This window comes from Danio aesculapii, chromosome 19, assembly GCF_903798145.1.
Source record: "Danio aesculapii chromosome 19, fDanAes4.1, whole genome shotgun sequence".
NCBI classification, from domain to species: domain Eukaryota; kingdom Metazoa; phylum Chordata; class Actinopteri; order Cypriniformes; family Danionidae; genus Danio; species Danio aesculapii.
In genome coordinates this window covers 13,555,883-13,575,503 of record NC_079453.1, presented here as the reverse complement: position 1 = coordinate 13,575,503, position 19,621 = coordinate 13,555,883, and the positions used below count along the sequence as shown (strand labels likewise).

General features: G+C 33.7%; 1 protein-coding gene across 1 annotated transcript; it reads left to right on the top strand.

Annotated features, from left to right (window-relative positions):
- Positions 1-7,540: 7,540 nt before the first annotated feature.
- On the top strand, positions 7,541-15,658 carry sh3bgrl3 (SH3 domain binding glutamate-rich protein like 3). The gene is made up of 3 exons (XM_056480017.1): positions 7,541-7,682; positions 10,274-10,441; positions 13,731-15,658. Exons 1-3 carry the CDS (start codon positions 7,638-7,640, stop codon positions 13,794-13,796), a joined length of 279 nt encoding a protein of 92 aa, XP_056335992.1. The 5' UTR covers positions 7,541-7,637; the 3' UTR covers positions 13,797-15,658.
- Positions 15,659-19,621: the final 3,963 nt, after the last annotated feature.

Sequence of the window (19,621 nt, the reverse complement as noted above, 5' to 3'; positions counted from 1 at the left end):
CTATACATTGTAAATTAATGACTACACACTGTTAAATTTTAAGTGGAATTCATTTAAGCTTTTGAGTAATTTCAACTTAAATTACATTATACTGACTTAAAACAGCTTGCATAACTTAAATATTTAAGTTACATTTGTTTAATAATTCATGATTAAAGTGTTGTGGTCCATAACTGACTAAAAAACTAGTCATATCAATTTTTCACATTTAAAAATAATCTAAATTCTGAATAAATAAGTTCTCCGTATATGCTTTGTTAGTATTGGACAAATATTTGGCTGAGATACAACTATTTGAAAAATCTGCTATCTGAGGGTGCAAAAAATTTCTAAATGTAGAGTAATGCACAATATTAATCAAAAATAAACTTGTTTATATATATTTATGGTTAAAAATGTACAAAATATCTTAAAGAAAAATTATCTTAGAAATTTCCAATGATTTTCCTCATAAAAAAGTCTATAATTTGGATTTAAACAATGTCCAAGATCACATATTATTTTTACAGTGTAGTTTTTTACCATGACTTACAAAAACAGCTACTAAAATGCTATTCAGTGTAACAATGGTTTATATACCATACTTTAAGGCATGTTTTGAACAAGAATTATTTGATGATGTATTAAAAGATGTATATGTATTAAAAGTGTATCACAGTGAATCCCTGTGGTTGAGAACGTGGTTGAGAAACCCTGTTTTAAGGTAAAAGGTTTGACAAATTTTCAACAAAATAATTGTAATAATTAAAAAAAAAGAAATTTTGAAATTGTAGACACTACTTGCAAATTAATAGGATTCTGTGTATATTAAATCACTATTATTTGTAATTTAATTTGATTATTTCTATAGAACGTTGATGTATTTTTAATTTTAGTTTAATTTAATTCTAAATTGAAGATTTGGTAAATGCTGAAATGAACACAACATTCATCAAATTGGTTATCAGACAGTGTAAAAAATGACAACCTATTTAAATTTCTGTATCTCTGTCCTTGAACCTCAATGATTTGGATCATGCATATCTGTTGGAGATAACAAACAGGAGCACAGTATTATTAAGATTATACTTTGAATGACCGGTATACTGATTTTCTTTATTGCACTTATCTGTTGTATTATATTATTGCACTTAACTAGAACAAACTAGTGCTTGTACAGTATAAGCTTCTTTTCTTTTTCAGGATATTACAGGGAAATGCAATATAGAAACACATTTATGCTTTCACCATGTCAGCATTTGTAATTGTTTCCAAATATCCTCCTTGGTGTTGCTCTGCTTATGTTTATGTAAAAGGGTGACACCGCAAGTGAGTTTCCCAATTGGGATTCTTAATTAAAGCACTGATATAATATTGTGTGTATAGTGCCTACAGCTGCAAAGAAAAGAAAACATGAACATGCAAATGTTTTGAAAGATAATTGAATTACTGAGGACTTTTGGGAATCCCTGCACTTTTAGAAATGTCCAATGTGTCAATCTGAAGGTATTTCTTCACAGTTGCTTTACAGTGTTGGGTTAGTTTACAACAAAAATAAAATTCATTGTTTTCAAACATCTCTTCTTTCTTTCTTTTTTGAAACCACAAAATCATACATTTTAAAAGTATATCCTGTTTTGCTCACCCATATAATAGTACGCAATGACAAACAAAAAATTTTTCATCATTTTTTCACTTTTAACTTGGGACTGTTAATGCTTTTTGTAAATTACACAGTATTTAACTGTAGTGAGAACTGTATTTTACTGTAGGACTGTTATACAGTATGTTACTGTATCTGTAAAAATATATGTGGTGGGGAAGGCATGATCAAACACCCAAAAGGGGGGGAGAGCATATCATGGTCCAATCATAAATAATCAGTAACACCTGTATTTTCCAGTGATTGGGCCGGAGAGACACCCTCATAAGCGGAGGAGGAGAAGCAGCCGAGGGAGAGGAGAGCCTGACAACAGAGACTCAACACGCACACTCATACACACAAATATTTGTGCTTATTTGATATCGCCGACCCTGTCTTCTTCTTCCCATCAAACAAACTTTACTACAATATACAATACTGTAAATACACATAAAGCAAGATAAGTGGCACTGTAAATGTAAATACAGTATTTTTGCTGCAATTGGTTTACAATTGGTAATTGGCGAACTCTTCCCAGTAACCCAGCAAGCACAGGACGTCAACATGACATCAGATTGACGTTGTACCCCGCATTTTGTTTGGAAATGAAAATCGGGTTGACGTTGGAATCCAACGTCAGGCCGACATCAATGTCCAACATTGCATTTTGGTTACTTTCTAATGCCACCTAAAAACAACAAAATATCAACGTGTAATGATGTTACAGCTTAAAGACGTGTGGACATTACCAATATGACGTCTATCAGATGTTGGATTTTGGTTGCCTGACAAATGAACACCTGTATTTGATGTCAATATGACGTTGGTTTAAGATGTTAGCTCGATGTCAGATGTTGGACGACTTTTGGTCACTTTACAACACAACCTAAAATCAACCAAATATCAACGTCATTTGACATTGTTATTGGACGTCAAAATAGCAGAAGCTGGGGACCTATATCTAACCTAATATTAACGATTTATGATGTGTGTCTGTTGGGAAGTTACTGTAGATTGTTAACACTGTTTCTTTTTTTTCTCTGCTGAACACAAAGGAAGATATTTTTAAGAATGTTAAAAATTGATAGCCATTAATTTCCATAGTAGCTTTTTTGACTAAAATTGCTATAAATGTCAATGATTATCATTACAAAATTCTTCAAAATATCTTCTGTTGTGTTCGAAAACTGATAAAGGTTTGGAACCACTTAAGTGTGAGTAATTTGTGAGTACATTTTTGTTTGTGGGTGAACTATGCCTTTAAGCATTTTAAATAAGACACAAAACTAACAAATAATCCTCCCATTTGACACCATATGGCACATATTCTAAGTGTTTGTTGAAAAACAAACATAATTGCATTTTTTTTTACCCATGACAGGTGGCGCGGTGGCACAGTCACATGAAAAATAAGTGAAAAATAAGAAGGTCGCTGGTTCGAGCCTCGACTGTTTTAGTTGGCATTTCTGTGGAGATTTCATGTTCTACCCCTTGTTCATGTGGGTTTCCTCCAGGTGCTCCGGTTTCCCACACAAGTCCAAAGACTTGCTGTATAGGTAAATTGATGAAGCTATTGACTGTAGTGTATGTGTGTGAATAAGAGTGGATGGGTGTTTCCCAGTGATGGGTTGCAGCTGAAAGGGCATTCGCTGCGTAAAACATATGCTGGATAAGTTGGTGGTTCATTCTGCTGTGGCGACCCCTGATTAATAAAGGGACTGAGATGAAAAGAAAATGAATGAATAAATAACCCAAGACAAAAATACACAACTATAATAAAGCAGCACAATCATACATTCATGAAACTACTAGAACCACAGTTTGCTCCATCAAGTGCACAATTTTGATAAATCGAGTTGAATATGATTATTTTCTCAGATTATAAACATGATAGCATTTGGGAGATAAACACTAACTTATGTTTCTTGTATTTCTCTGTATTCACATTTCTGTTAGCCTTAAATTTCTCACAACTTGTGTTTATCTTAGGACAAGTTATCAAGAACTCATGAATTTAGAGTCTCATGAGCATCATTGCACACAAAGATTAACAGTCAATTAGGATATGCATGAAATTGTACATTAAAGTAAAATTTCATGCAAATCCTAATTTGACTGTTAACCTTTGTTTAAAAATCATGCTGTTTTCTGTAAAAGTAGACAAAAAAGGCATATTTTTAAAAGCATAATTCTGGTTGCTGTTTACTTCCTAAATGGGTGCAAGTTGGACATTCATGAAACTTGAAAAAAAGAGGAAGTAGAAGGCATATGGCGTTATAAGTCATAGTGAGTAAACAAGATGCAGTTTAAATTTCTGGGTGTTAGAAATGTCCATAAACTTTATGACAACTATCCTGGCAGAGAGTAACCAGTAGTTTTTTTTTTTTTTTATGTAAAGCTATGCACGCTTGTGCATCTGTTTTCCTCTGGGTTTTAATTTTGTACATGTCCACACTTTTGCTGTTACTTTAAAAATATATGAATTGTGAAACAATAGCAGTATCCTATGTTGCACAACATTTTATTTCTTTCACAAGTTCTGCTTTCATCTGTATTTTGCAAAGCTCTAAACGCTACACAGCTAGAAAGTTCTGTGAAAGAAAGGCCACCTTGTTTAGAGACGGCGGTCATGTGGTTTGATTAAACACATTAAGCAACGCTACACTGCCCTCTTGTGTTTTCTTTGGAATGATCAATCATTGGTCAGCTTCATAAATAGTTTTGCTAGCACAAATGAGAAAAGGTCAGAAAACAGGCAGAACATGAATGTCCCATGTGTCCCAGCAGGAAACTGTTGACAGTTTCCTGGAAAATGTTTTGATGAAGAAAACTCCACTGACAAAACTCTGATAAACTTTATCTGAGGGAGGAACTTCCTCTACCACAGTTTTTGGGGTATTTGGGTCATTGTATTATTGTGATAAGATTTACAGTGTGTTATTTCAAAACTGTTGCAAACAATTTATTTGTGTTGAATTTAAACAAACAAATTAAATGTAATAATGTTCAACTTAATTTGTTTGTTTAAATTCAGGCCAAATAAATTGTTTACAACCACTTAACGTAAAAAAATTGAGTAAATCCAAGGAATCATCTTTGAATAATTTTTTTCAGGATTAAACAAGATAATTAGACATTTAAAAAAGTGAGCGATTGCTCCATATTTTAAATATCTATAGAGATAGGTTATGTTTTGATCTTCTATTGGTCTCACGCAGTCACGTGATGCAATTGGGTCACAGTTCAGCAAGCTTGATCTTTGCAATGCACTGAACGGCGAAACTTGTCGCGCAATCTTGCACTTCCAGTCTACCACATTCACATGTGTATGAATCTAAGTCTATAGGGCCGCAGCTAAAGTGAAGTAGACCAAAAGATCCTCAAACATCATGCAAAATTCAAAAACAAATGAGACAAAATTATTAAAATCTACCAGTTTGGAAAAGGATATAAAGCCACTACTTTAGTGTTGGGACTGCAGCAAAACACTACACAGGTATCTACACAGTATCTACAAATGACAAAAACATGGAACAGTTGATATGTTTCCACTCACCTATTTTAATGGGGATTTTGGATATGAAAAAAAAATGTGCATAAACTACAATGGAAACACTTTTACCAAACAAATTTGAGTGTGTGCATTAAAAAATTCATGGGCTTTTGTTATAAGAGATCATGTGGTTATACAGACCACATTGTAAAACATCTGAAATGTTGTTTTGGTCATTCTAAAACGCCTTAACCATTTCAGTATTAGAGTTATTACAATATTAATTACCTCCAGAATTATCAAGAGCGCCTGTGCGCCACGTTTCATGCCTTCAAATGCCACCACGCATTCATTGCATGTCGGCATTGTCTTCTGAGGTGCAAGTCATTTATTAAATAAGGAAAAGATTCACACAGCTTTCCCTACTGCAGCAAATTCAGTTTTTATTTTTGATATTCTTCAGGAAGTGGCAATTTGTCCTCTTTGACTCATTTGGTGGAAACAGTGCTTTATTCGCAAATATTTTTATGCAGTTTTAAATTTAATTTACATCTTTGAATGGAGACATAGCTAGTGAAGCCCCTTCACAGGAGTGGCTGGCTGACCATAATTACCCCAAGTGCACAGTCACAACTTATCCAAGAGGTCACAAAAGACCCCACAACAACATTTAAATAACTGCAGGCCTCACTTACCTCATTTAAGGTAAGTGTTCATGACTCCATCATAAAAAAGAGACCGGGGAATGGTTTGAATGGCAGAGTACCAAGACTGAGGAAAAAGAACATAAAGGCTTGCCTCAGTTTTGCCAGAAGACATCCTGATGATAATAATACTCTGTGGACTGATGAGACAAGTTGAGCATTTTGGAAGGTGTGGGGTAAAAGTAACACGACATTTTCAGAAAAAGAACATCAAACCAACAGTAAAATGTGGTCATAGTGTGATAGTCTGGGGCTTTTTTGTTTTGCTGTTTCAAGACCTGAGAGACTGTGATAAATGGAACCATGAATTCTGCTGTGTACTAAAATATCCTGAAGGAGAATGTCCGACCATCTGTTAGTGACCTCGAGCTGAAACGAAATTGGGTTATGCAGCAGGACAATGATTCAAAGCACACCAGCAAGTCCACTTCTTAATGGCTGAAGAAAAACAAAATGAAGACTTTGGAGTGTCCTAGTCAAAGTCCTGACCTGCATCTATTTGAGATGCTGTGACATGACCTTAAAATGTGGTTTGTGCTTAAAAACTCTCTAATGTGGCTGAATTACAGCAATTTTGCAAAGATGAGTGGGCTAAAATTTTTCAACAGAACTGTAACAGGCTCATTGCAAGTTACAGAAAAAGCTTGACTGCAGTTGTTGGTGCTAAGGGTGGCCCAACCAGTTATTAGCTTTAAGATGCAAACACTTTTTCCATACAGGGCTATAGTTTTGTATATTGTTTTCCCTTTATAAAGAAATTCTTCATTTCAAAATTGCATGATGTGTTAACTTGTGCTATCTTTAACTAATATTTAAACTTGTTTGATGATCTGAAACATTAAAGTGACAAAGATGCAAAAAAAAAAAATGAAATCATTAAGGGGCATACACTTTTTCACACCACATACACGGTATATACCGTATTATCTGTATATGTACATCTGGTACATAAAGGTGTATTATGTTAAATATGCTTTCTTACACAATACTTGTATTTTCATCTATATGTGTGTGTAACACAAGCATTTTTACATAATTATTGTTTATTCATATACAGATTGTATTTAAATGTGTATTGTCTTTAAACTATGTCATTGTATCTGCTCTGTATTATGTATATTTGTATCCTGTATATATTGTCTCAATGTGTGGCACTATATTTTGCTGCATCCTGCACCCTATCTTTCATTCATCATCGCACACATGCTGCTGGTGATGTGACAATAAAAGTGATTTGATAAGATATAATATTATGATCATATTTTTGTATATTCAATGAATTTATGGCATCAGTGTGTATTTATGTATAACAGAACACGGGGTGAAATGTATTATTGTTATACATATAAATTATAATTGTTATACATATAACTTAAATAGGCTACGAAAAAGTGTTATACTTAAAAAATAGCCTTTATTGTATATAAGGCTATAAGGCTATGCAAATAAAAAAAATCCTTCCAAGGTGTGCTAAAAATGCATGTAAATAAAAATATATACGTATGTACATGAGGTACACAGAAGACATTGAATGACTCAACATTACGCCTAGTCTAAAGAGTTTTTAAATAAATCTAATTGGATTCGACTGAGAATAAAAAGACACAAATATTTCTTGTGGATGAGTAAATAATAATAATCATATTTTTGGGGGGAGAACTACTCCTTTAATCCTCTTCCCTTTTTTCAGAAATGAGGCGCTGTCTCTTTAAATGAGTGAAAAGCGGGTGTCAGTGGCGAAACAGCGGCTGACTGTTGACCAAGAGAGAACGGGAACTGATCGCTTCAGAAACACAAAGGGACATCGCCATCCAGCACTATGAGCATCAAACTGTATTACACCACCGTCACTGCATCTCGAGAGGTGAGTATAAACCTGTGACGATGTGGATTTAGAAAGTACGCGACGCTTCTGAGGAATGCAGAGTTAAATGCATATGAAATGGAGGATTATAGGCTTGTAGACACACCCAGCAGCGACGTTAACACACACCCAGACACATTTAACCGCTAATGCGATGGAAAGAACGTGCATTAACTCATAAGTAATGTGTTATTGTATCATTCAGACGTTTTAAGCGATTGCAGAACGCGGTTAGTTACTGATTTGTGATTCGTAGAGATGCTGTGGACTCGATGGTGCGCACTGCAATTGTATTTGGAGCGGAAGTCATGTCTGTCTGTGTTGAATGTAGTTAGTTAGGCTTTCACTAATGATGCATGAAATGTAACCTTTTGTGAACTATTTGTTTTGCACGAACGTCTATTTAACGTGGCGGGTTAATAGAAACGTCAGGTATAAATCCTGTCCACATAAAATGTAATATCAGATTGATTGAACTGCTGCATGATGCATTGCTGCACATCGGTTATCAATAACGAGAGTGCGTTATGATTTACGACTAATTTTTGTATTTGGGTAGTCGTGGGCCTACGAATCATGCGAGTAGCTGGAAATTTCGAAAATGTACTATTTTAGTTTGGTTATTAAAGTTTCACACGCCATGAAACAAGCAGTATTTGTGAAATATTAGTTTTCAATTGTTTCCTCCAAGTGGAAAGCAGGTCGCACCTTAAGGAGGCTACCATGTTTGGATCACACGACTAGTCATTCCATAAAGTGTACTTTCAAATTACAAAATGCCTTTAAATACTAGTGTACCTTTTTTATTTGTACATGGTCAAACCTCTAGAAATATGAGATATGGCAATATGTACCAATTACATACATGACATACAAACTCATATTTGGATTTAAAGTATGGCATATATATATATATATATATATATATATATATATATATATATATATATATATATATATATATATATATATATTTTTTTTTTTTTTTTTTTTAAATGTCACTTTAGACAAGTCTTTGGTTTTTAACTAGGTAGATTTTCTTTTACGTCAAAACCAGCTAAATCCATGTCTGCTTTTTTTTTTTTTTTTTTTCAAAAACCTCTAAATCCACCTTTTGGGACAAGACATTGTAATTAGTTGAAAATCACTAAAGATGCAATTCGAAATTATTTTACCAAGCATAAAACACAAACCACCGAAAACTAAAAATACAGAAATCTGTCAAGTAAGTGGCGGTTCATTCCACTGTGATAAACCAGGGAAAAAGCAGAAGGAAAATGAATTAAATCTGTCAAGTGCATTAATCAATAACATTAAATTAGACATTAATTAAATCTTAACAATCTGTTGTCATTTCTGATATTTGGGATTTAGATTTAATGTAAGTAGAGCAATGTAAACATTGTAAACACTTTAAACTAAGCTACGTCCCCCTCAATTTTAGAGACAGACCATTTATAAACAGGTGACTTAGTAAATAATTCTATTAACGTAAACTTTTGGATGTCATACAGCTCACCCCCCACTCATAATCGAGTTCATCCTACTCGATTATGCGCATGTTTTATATGCGCATTTTCAAAATGTATGCACATCTTGGCGTTTCCATCAACCAATTTTTTTTATGCGCATATCCAAAATGAAAAAATAGGTAGATGGAAATAAAGCTTTTGATTCTGCTGTCTTCTTTAGTTTCAAAAACGCAGATTTCTTTACACTTTAAATCAGCATCTTTGAATATCTTTTCTGCTGGAGATACTATTGAAAACAAAAGTGTTAAAAAAATCTTACATATACCATGGAATGATATAACAGAAAAATTTGCCGGTTTTAAAACTTAGAATTTTCCAAACCGTGGTATACCTTGAAAACTGTTTTTGTCCCATGCCTAATACAGTTAAACACATGCACACTCATTGTTGTCCGCTTTTTTTTCCTATATTACAAAAGTTGTATTCATTTAAAATAGCTGTGATACATTCTAATTCCTTCATACATGCACTCGCCAACAGGGATTTCTTGTTTTTGCTCTTTTCAGTAGTTTATTTTCATCCATTTTAAAGCAGGATAATGTTTAATTTATAACATGTAACATGCCCAATTAAGGTATGGTTTCTGCAAGTGGGATCCAGCTTCTTGAATGCACCTTTATCGCATGTTGTTCCATTATTAATCATCAACTTATTGTTTGTAATAAAACCACTCACTGTTTAAAGCGCAAAAGTGCTGCTATTCATGCACCCTGTGATTTGATTTAGTTGCTAAAAGAGATAAGAATGCTTTAACTGTACTATTATAATCCATTTCCTGCATGAGTAAATCAACTTCCCCATTAATGTTCACACATAATCATGCGACTTATTGGGAAGTAGTATAAAGATGCATTTTAATTTTAGCACACTTTTTCATGTGGGATTGTCAGTTATTTTATTGAATAAATGTGCTTTACTATATTTATTTATATTATATTTGAATATGTTGATACTTATTCTATGCATCTTGTGTATATTTTGGTCTCTTCTGAATAATTGTAGTGGTTTGCTTGTAAAAGTACCAACTGCTTCACCCTTACAGTTTTCCTTTTTTCTCAGGTCAAGTCTCAGCAGGCGGAAGTGATGCGTATTCTGGACAGTAAGAGCATCCGGTATGAGCTGATTGACATCTCGGTGGGCGGTGCGATCCGGGATGAGATGAGGAGTAAATCAGGAAACCCTACAGCAATCCCACCTCAGATATTCAATGAAGATCAGTACTGTGGGGTAAGGCTTGCAAAATGGTGTCTTTTGGTTTGAATTGGCTTATAAATAGTTTTCTAAACAAATGATATAATCATTATGTTATATCACTAATGATATAACATAATGATTATGTATAAGTAACTCTAATAACATTCCAATACCCTTGCAGTTTAGTTTTCTGAGATGCTATGATACATTCCTAAACCACTGTGTAAAAGTAACCGTATTTGATTAATTGATAGAGTTAAAATACCAATGTTTAAAGCTTAATACATGTTTTGTCCCTTTGTAATACACTGACAATTGTCTGGTTTCCAAACAAACAGTAGTGATGAGAAAGTCACATGATAAATCATCACAAGCTGAGTAATCGGATACTAATATATAGAAAAACTGTATTTAGCTTTTTTTAAATCACTGTAAATGTAAGGTTAGACCAACATGAAATACAGTTATTCATCATATATATTTAGCAGTGTTAATTTGGTCAATAAAAATGGCTTGACAAACAGAAACTTATCAGGTCTGCTGCACCACTAATGTGACTGAATGCACATGTTTTTATATGCTCATCTAATTCAGTGGTCCCCTAAGTGTAGGTCAGGACCCCTCGAGGGTTGCGGGACAGTGGGGGGGAGAGGATATTCCAAAAATCTAATTCAATTTATTAAACTATCAAAATGACCATGTTTTATCCATAACATACTAAAGAACATAATAGTAACATTATTAACATGTTAATAATAAACATTAAAAAAACATGCAAATAAAAAGCCATTAAACTTTTTGCGACCCCTGGGGTGATTATGTTATACTAAAGACAAAGCAACAGCGTCAGATGCAGCACATTGATTTTATGGCATCAGATTAAACTTTCTGACACCTTAAAAAGAAATTCTGCATTAAAAAGAAATTCAGGCCACAACTGAACATGGAAATGGTCTCCGAGTGGCGTTCCTCAAAATTAATCGGTGAAAAAACTTTGGCCTATTAGTATGTGTGCGCAAGGTTTATATATTTATAAGCACCTCAGAGAATATTAGGGGTCACAAGTCACTGGCATTTTTATATTGGGGGTCACGGGCTGAAAAGTTTGAGAACACCTGATCTAATGAATGAAGAGTGCAGTGCAGTGGATTTTAACAAAAATGAATGTTGGTTAGTTTGAATCTTTTTGACTACATTTATTTGTTTCACTGAGGCCCTGTCCACACAAACATGAGCATTTTCAAAACAACACTTAATTTTCTGCGCAGATTCACAATTTGTTTTTAAACTTGTTTAGATTTCTGAGTGAAATAAAAACTAATGTAATTCAGAGTTTTCTTTTAAAAATGTCCTTCAATTATCAGCCTGCAGTGAACCTTTGGATGTTCGTGGCTGTGAAGGATCCACCAGTTTAACCCTTCATTACCTGGGAAACGAAGGACACATTTGTGGGCTGCATTTGAAGGAGACTTTGAATTTTTTTTTTGTTGTGAGGCAGTGTCATTTTAATGCATCCTTTGGAAGATGCAGCCTCTGAAATGAGACACAGCATCTGGCCAGGGTGAAGATTTTCTGAAACTCTGGTTACAGTGGGCTCGTGTGGACAATACAACAGAGTTTTTTGCCTCATGATGTCAGCATGCGTGCTGTTCTTCCTTCTGATAGGCCAACACAGCTGGGTATACACCAGACGCAAATGAGGCAAATTCCACATTGCGTATTTTGAGATGGTATCCCCCCTCTGTTCTTATGTTTGCATTGACTTTTCTGCAATTTGGTGTGAACACAACATAAAATTGTCATTATCTCTGCCTGCTGGTTTGGTATGTGTTTTTGCATAGTCATGTGGATGGAGATTTTGAAAAAAAAAAAAAAAAAATGAAAGTGGGGAAAACTATGTTTATAAAAATACCTGTGTGTGTGGAGTTACTATGGTAACTACTAATGTTTAATGTTTTAAGGGAAGCACATTTATTTTAAACTGTGATGAAAACTGACTGGAACTGCCTATGCTGAAAACGACTTGCCACAACTTCCAGCCAATCAGAATTAAGTATTTCTGCAGACCATGGAATAAACTAAATTATTCAACAACAAACCAACATTTGATTTCCTTTTAACTTATTATACTTTTTTATGAACAGAAAATGCATCGTAGGGCTGCGCGATTAAAATCTGTATTGATATTTATAGACCGAACACCATTGTCAATAACCATAAAAAAAGTTTTGGTATGAAGGCTATAGTTTTATTAAAATGTAGCTGCTGAGCGCGCACCTTGGAAGGAATGCCAATAAGCTTAGGGTTTAAGTTTGTCATTGCCAATGGAGGCGCACACGTAACACACACATTTTCCCGGTACACCTAGTTAACCGCGATTCATGCAAGTGCAATAACCCACTCTGCTTCAACATTTGCATGGAATATAAACATTTCAGTGATAATGCTAGACTAATGAGCTCAGACAAACACAGCACATGCAAATACTGTAGTGCTCTTTACTTTTTTCATAAACTTGTATCGGCGCTGCAGCAATGGTTTGTCCATTTGTCATCCTCTAAGAAAACGGCCGCCGAGTTACGAGAGACGCCATAGAAGATGATTAAGGAAACCACATGCTTGTGCTTGTCACTTTAGGTCAGAATACCAACACATGCAAAAATGAGTGCTGTATAGCAGCAGTGAAGAGATTGTAAATAAAAAAGATGTAAGGACGTCACCAGAGTGGCTTTTTGGTTTCTTTTATTGTGCATCCCAGTCACCTTCTAAAATATTTTTTAGCTTAGGTAATGTAGAATGTATGGAATGTGGTCAATCACAATTTGTAATGTAGCAGTATGTATTTGAATAATGATTAGTTTCTTTACTTGAAAGCTCAGATTTGATTATTATAATTTGTTTTGTTTACAGGGTTTAAGGTTTACTGTATCATTATTATTCATCTCCTTACAGATGTTGATCTACCTTAAAGGTGCTTTGATTGTTCAGCGTTTTCACTTTACCATTGCACACACTTCATAACATTTTATTTATCAGGTTTAAGAGTCTCTTTAACACTTATGTTTATTTTATTATAAAGAGATCTGACATTTTGTTTAAATATTTTTGTTTTTGACTTTTAAACTATTTGCCTCAGTAATGTTGGTAAATTAAAATGGTGGTTAAATTTAAAAAATCCTAATATTCCTAAATGTGTTTAAAAATTATTCAATAATTATCGATATGGAATGATATGAAACATAATATCTATAATATTTTTTGCAATATTTTTTTGCATCCTATGCATCAATACTCATACAATGCATGTTTAACTGTCTTCCAGAACTACGAGATGTTTACTGAGGCGGTGGAGGGAGACACAGTGGAACAGTTTCTGAAGATTGCATGAGAGCCAAACCTGGTAGCATCAACATCCTCTTCCCTTCCCTGGTCCATGTCCACATTCCCAAAGGCAGGCCTGCCTGTCACCCTCTGCTCCGCTGGCGGTGCCTGCCTTCTCTGTCTCAATGCCATGCCACATGCCAAAAACAATCAACAGAAAAGCACATATTCAACTCTAGACCACCACACTTACCCTCAATCAAACCCACACTCACTCGTTTAATCTTTTGTGCTGTTTGTTTTGATTATCTTAATGATTCCTCTCTTGTGTCCTCTTTGATTCTAATGCTTGAACGCCACTAATTTGTCTTAATCTTGTTTGGATCAGAGCGCTCGGATATGTAGTATTTAGGTCAACTAATCTGGGCAGCAACCTGATGTTTATTCCAGATTGAACTAATCCACAGTCCAAGAAATGCAAGAATCATTTTGTGTCCAGTAATTGCCAATTTGCGTAGATGGCCTTCCCATCTTTAGTACTGATGGATCATTTGGAAATGGTTAAGTATCCTCTGGCTGAAATATATTATGTGTCGTACCTTAAAAACACAGGCTCTAACTTCCAGCATGATGAAAACCAGCTGTGTTGGATTCTTTAAGCACACTGCTTTGTATTGTATGACCTTCAAGACCAATTTCCATTCTACATTCCCAAATTTCAGGGATTGGTAAACGTTCCATTGCGCTAAACTGTGCCAATAAATTTCTGTGCGAGTGAATTTTTCCATATAAACATTTTTTGGTATCCTCTGACAACTTAACATGCGCCTGACTTACTCCAAAATCTAAAAAAACATGTCTTAGACCAATTCTTTTATTATTATTTTCATAATAGTTAAAAATGTCTTTACAATTATCTCCAGTTATGTTGTCATGACTATAGATATTGTTTCATCAGCAGATTATATATTTACATTATACATTTCATTATATTTTTTAATTATTTGTGTACTTACGCGCATTTGTTGTGTAAAAACAACAACTCTAAACCACATATACATACACACACGTACAAACTTTGCATTGTGTGTAGCTCTAATGATAATTTTGCTAAATTGTAATGAAAACAATGTGAAAATGCAAAACAAAATTGTCTTAAAAATATACATCTCATTGAAATAAATACAGCCTGGACACATTGTTGGCTTTTGAAATTTTAAGTTTCTTGAGAGTTAAACCATAATTGACCAAAACCAAGATAACAAATAAGAAGGTAAATAAAGACGTTGAGCAGCTTTACCCAATAAGTTTGCAATACTCCAACACATTCCTGCTGTAACCACAGAATTTCATCTCATTTCATTCTGGTAATGCACTAAACATGGGTTTTTTCGCGATCATCAGTGCATTTCTTACTTGAGCTCTTAGGCAGCTCAGTACTTAAGTTGCGACCACAAAATTAATCTTCTAGTAGCCGAATTACTCTATATGGCATAGCTGGTCCATCAAGCATCGACTGCCATAAATTGAGTTAATTGAAGGTTGTAGCATTGACTTTCCAGCAAGTTATTCTCACGTTGGTCATATTGGTACTTAATTTATGCTGTAAACTTCGCACAGTCTTACAATTCCTGATGTGAGTCGTGGTCCCACATCTTTCTGATTCAGTTCATCTGGCTTCTGTAATGTCTGCTGCTTTCGGTTAGTCTATAGTCACGTTTACAGTAAATGCCACTGTTGTTCTCTGCAGTCAAGATTGAGGATGTGGGACACGCGCGCGCACACACAAACAGCTCATGAAATGATTGTGAATCTTCCACTGTTGTTGTATGTAATGATTTCTTGTGGTCTCTTTGTGCTGTACTGCTTCGCTTTTTGGACCAACGCTCTTTTTGGCCAAAATAAAAGAACGATAATTAGGGAATGAAATGCTGTTGTCTTCCAAGAAGATGGTGAAATTGTGATGTATGGGTTGAATAAAAGTGAAGAAAAAAAACCTTTTATTTTCAATTTTTCATATTGCTGATATGTTTATTTGTTTGGCAGACACTTTTATTCAAACCGTAGGTAAAACACTTTAGAGTTATCAGTATTTTCATTTTAAAATTTAGTTCAAAATCAGTATTTTAATTTCAAAATTTAGTTTAAAATTTGTATTTTTAATTTTTAAATGGTTTAAAATCAGTATTTTAATAAAAAAAATTTGTTTAAAATCAAATGTAGTTTAAATCAGCGACGTCCACTAGCACAACACAACTTATGATAAACTGTGCAAAAATATATTGATTTTATTTTTTTACATCAGAATTTTTTACTCTACTCAAAAACAAAACATCACTTTAATGCTAGCTGATCTTATCAAAATTTGGAAAGTACACTGTAAATCAAACGTAATTATAAAGTGGTATTGGGTCCAAAAGTTTGAAACAAAATGCTTAAATTTAGTTTGTGTCAACAAATACAGTTAGACAGTGTTTAAAATGTTAGACAATGTTCAAAATTTTCATCATTTATGTTATTTATTTATTTTTAACTTCGTTAGCTCACAGGGTTAGAAAAGGTGATGTCTCAAAAACAACAAACTACTGAAGACAGCAAAAAAATTATACAATATGTATTATGCTAATTAGTGCTTATGTGAGGGCGCTCTTTATTTTAAATGAGTACAAAACATTTGTACATAAATGGTGCAGACACTGGACAATAATGAAGATTTAATTTGCACGTGCCAGAAGTTTTTTGGACACAGATGTTTGTTGGCGATCAGATAGTCTTGCCTCAAAGTATACATACAATTTTTACTTTGATTTGGACATCATAATATTTTTCTCAAATAGTATCAGATGCTTTGTAAAAATACAATAGTGTCACATGCAAATACAGCCACAAAATGCAGCATTCCCTTTGGCTATTGTTCTTACTTATATGGTCAAAATGTCATCTGTTTTGTCTAAAGACTTTTGGCCCCTATAGCCTTCCATAAGTTAGCCAACAGTTTTCCAAGATATATAATAAAGTTTGCAGTTAAAATAACTAAAATCATGCTGGGGAACAAGATCATCTTAAATTAAAGTATATGGATGAAGACATATCAGCCGGTGTAATGTCACTGATCTACATTGGAGACTGACTATAAATGAAGGCTCTTTTACTGTTGGACTCTGCTTGATTTGCTTGTACATTGCACATAATCTTTGGACCTGAACCTGCAGTGAGGATATTGACACATGATCTGGGAGCTGAAGTTAATTATTCATCTCCACTATCAGCTCTGAACTCTCACTGAAGCTTGAGTCGACTGACACAGGCCAGCAGGATTAGATTAATTTCAACTTGCCTTAATTACACATTTGTGGATGGTAAATGCTTTAATCCAATGTAAAATTGTACCAGAATTTAAAAGTATGTCTCCAATATTTTACTAAATTTCAGTATGGGCCTACTATATACCAGATTGAATCATCAAGTATGTTGTTTTTCACTGTATTTGTTTACAGTTTTATTTTTTAATCTATAATAAGAAAAATCAATAGCAGCACATGCAGTTTTAGTTTATAGCCAAAGCTGCTGAATTATGTTAAAAATAGAGGACTTTTTTCACAGTATGTTTTGATCCAAAGACAGCCTGAATAATGTCTGGATTGTGCATTAAAGTGATTGTTCACCTCAAAAATTAAAGAATATTGACTATTTACATTGTGGTTGTAAACCTGAGGTTTTTTTTTCTGTTAAACAGATATTTTGAAGAATCTTAGCATTGACTTCCATAAGAAGAACAAATTCTATTGGTGTCAATTGTTGCCATTTTCAAAGTATTTTGCTGTTTGTTTAAGCTACTTATTTAAAATGAGGTGCAACAACACAATTCTTGAGATTTTTTAGGCAACTTTCATGTTCAATACACTTAAATTTAAGTTAACTTCATCAATTTGTGTTGGCACAACATTAATGAATTATGTGGAACCCTGCTTTTTTATTTATTTATTTTTTTTTACAGTGTATCTTCTATGTTAAAAAAAGCAGAAAAAAAGAAACTGAACTGTTCCTTTAATATTCACTCATATTGAAATTTGTCTCCCTCGCGTGGCTGTGAAAAAAAGTTCAACAATTTCCCAGCAGCTGCTTCAAGTTAATGAATTAATCATCATTCATGGATTTGAATCTTTTAGATGCCATAGATGGACTTACAGGATCATCCTCGAGCCAGGTGCCTATTCTACAATAAATGCTGTAATCATTTTTTTTAAATAATTTTTTGTTCTTTAAAACAGATTTCCCAACAGAATATTATCTTTCTTAAAGGGATAGTTCACCCAAAACTGGAAGAAAATTACCTTTTTACTTGCTCCAAACCTGTTTGACGTTTCTTCTGTTAAACATAACATATTTTTAAGAAAACTGGAAAACTGTAACCGTTATATTTGGTTTTTCTATAGGTTCTTTTGTGTTTTGTGTAAGTTTTCATTTTTGGATTATTTCTTATCTCTTTAACTCTAGAGGACAGTGACAATCAGGAGCAGTCCTGAGGTGCTTAGGACCTGGCTGCAAATGAAGTCCTAAATCAAGAACAGGTCATTCCAGTCTGTGCATCCGTCAACAGCTGCAAACCTCACATCTGTTGAGACAAAATCACAGTGATCAATGGTGACATACTGGCAAAACTGAAGTAATTGCTGAAACAACACAATTCTTCTTTGAGTTTTTTAGGACAACTTTATTATTTTATGTTCAATCTACTTAACTAATGAACTAATGTCAATTTAATTCTGTGATGTAATTCCAACACAGATGGACCCCAGCATTTTCTGCAATGAATGCATCATAAACACTGTTCCTTCTAACTTAAATAGACAGTTCACCCAAAGATTTAAAATTTACTCACTATTTGAACACCCTTGAGTGATTATAAACCTTTTTGTGTTTCTTTCTTCTGATGAAAACAAAAGAAGATATTTTGAAGAAAGTTAGAAACCAACCATTGACTTTTCCATAGGCTACTATGGATGTCAGTGGTTACAAGTCTCAAGCTTTCTTCAAAATAGCTTCTAATAAATGTTCAACAGAATAAAAATCTCATGAAGGTTTGGAACCAGGGAGAGTGCTGAATGGTGTATAATTGACCATTTTTGGGTGACTTATTCGTAGGGCCAGACATTTTTTTGCTATCTCTGCTGAGAATTTTGTAACAAATCTGCAGATTTATGCAGAATGGTTTTAGAAGTATCAGAACTAAAAACTTAATGTATAAAAAAAATATATATATATACTTTTAAACCTTTATTTAATGTTTACAATGCAAATCCAATTGGATCCACTTAATTGGTAAACAAAGTCTCTCATGTAATATATTTACTAAAAAACAGAAAATATTACTTTAAAAAGAGTATTGTAAACAAATCATATGAACATTTTAATATTACTATCTTTATATCACAATAATATTAGTGATTAATTTAAAATTAATTTAATAACTGAATAAATATCAATTTACACACATTTACACAAGTTAATACAGACTCAATGATGGGCTGAAAACCTGCGAAAATCTGTGCGCACAGATTCCATGTGGGACTACCTATCCTTTTAAATCTTAGTGAAGGTTTATTTGCAGAGGAAATGGAGATTAAGTGCCCCAATGGCCATTATTTTACTGATAAATATTAGAAAGTTCTCGGGCCAAAGATTTTGTTTACAAGGTCCTGTTGAGTTGAGGGTAAAGCATCCTGTGCTGTTATATCAATATATTCATCAAAACAGAAGTTAAACAATATTTTATTAAGTTCAGGTTTGCCAAGTTAAGGTTGAAAACTGTAATAATTGAGTAATTGTATAGAAAGAAAACTTGATCAAAAGTTAAACCTATTGATGCTGCGTCAGTGCTGTAGGTGGCGC

Excerpts from the sequence above, each read along its gene's own strand:
- sh3bgrl3 (XM_056480017.1), top strand. The coding sequence starts at position 7,638 with ATGAGCATCAAACTGTATTACACCACCGTCACTGCATCTCGAGAG. Across the intron at positions 7,683-10,273 it reads CCGTCACTGCATCTCGAGAG|GTCAAGTCTCAGCAGGCGGA; the intron begins GTGAGTATAAAC and ends CTTTTTTCTCAG. Across the intron at positions 10,442-13,730 it reads ATGAAGATCAGTACTGTGGG|AACTACGAGATGTTTACTGA; the intron begins GTAAGGCTTGCA and ends ACTGTCTTCCAG.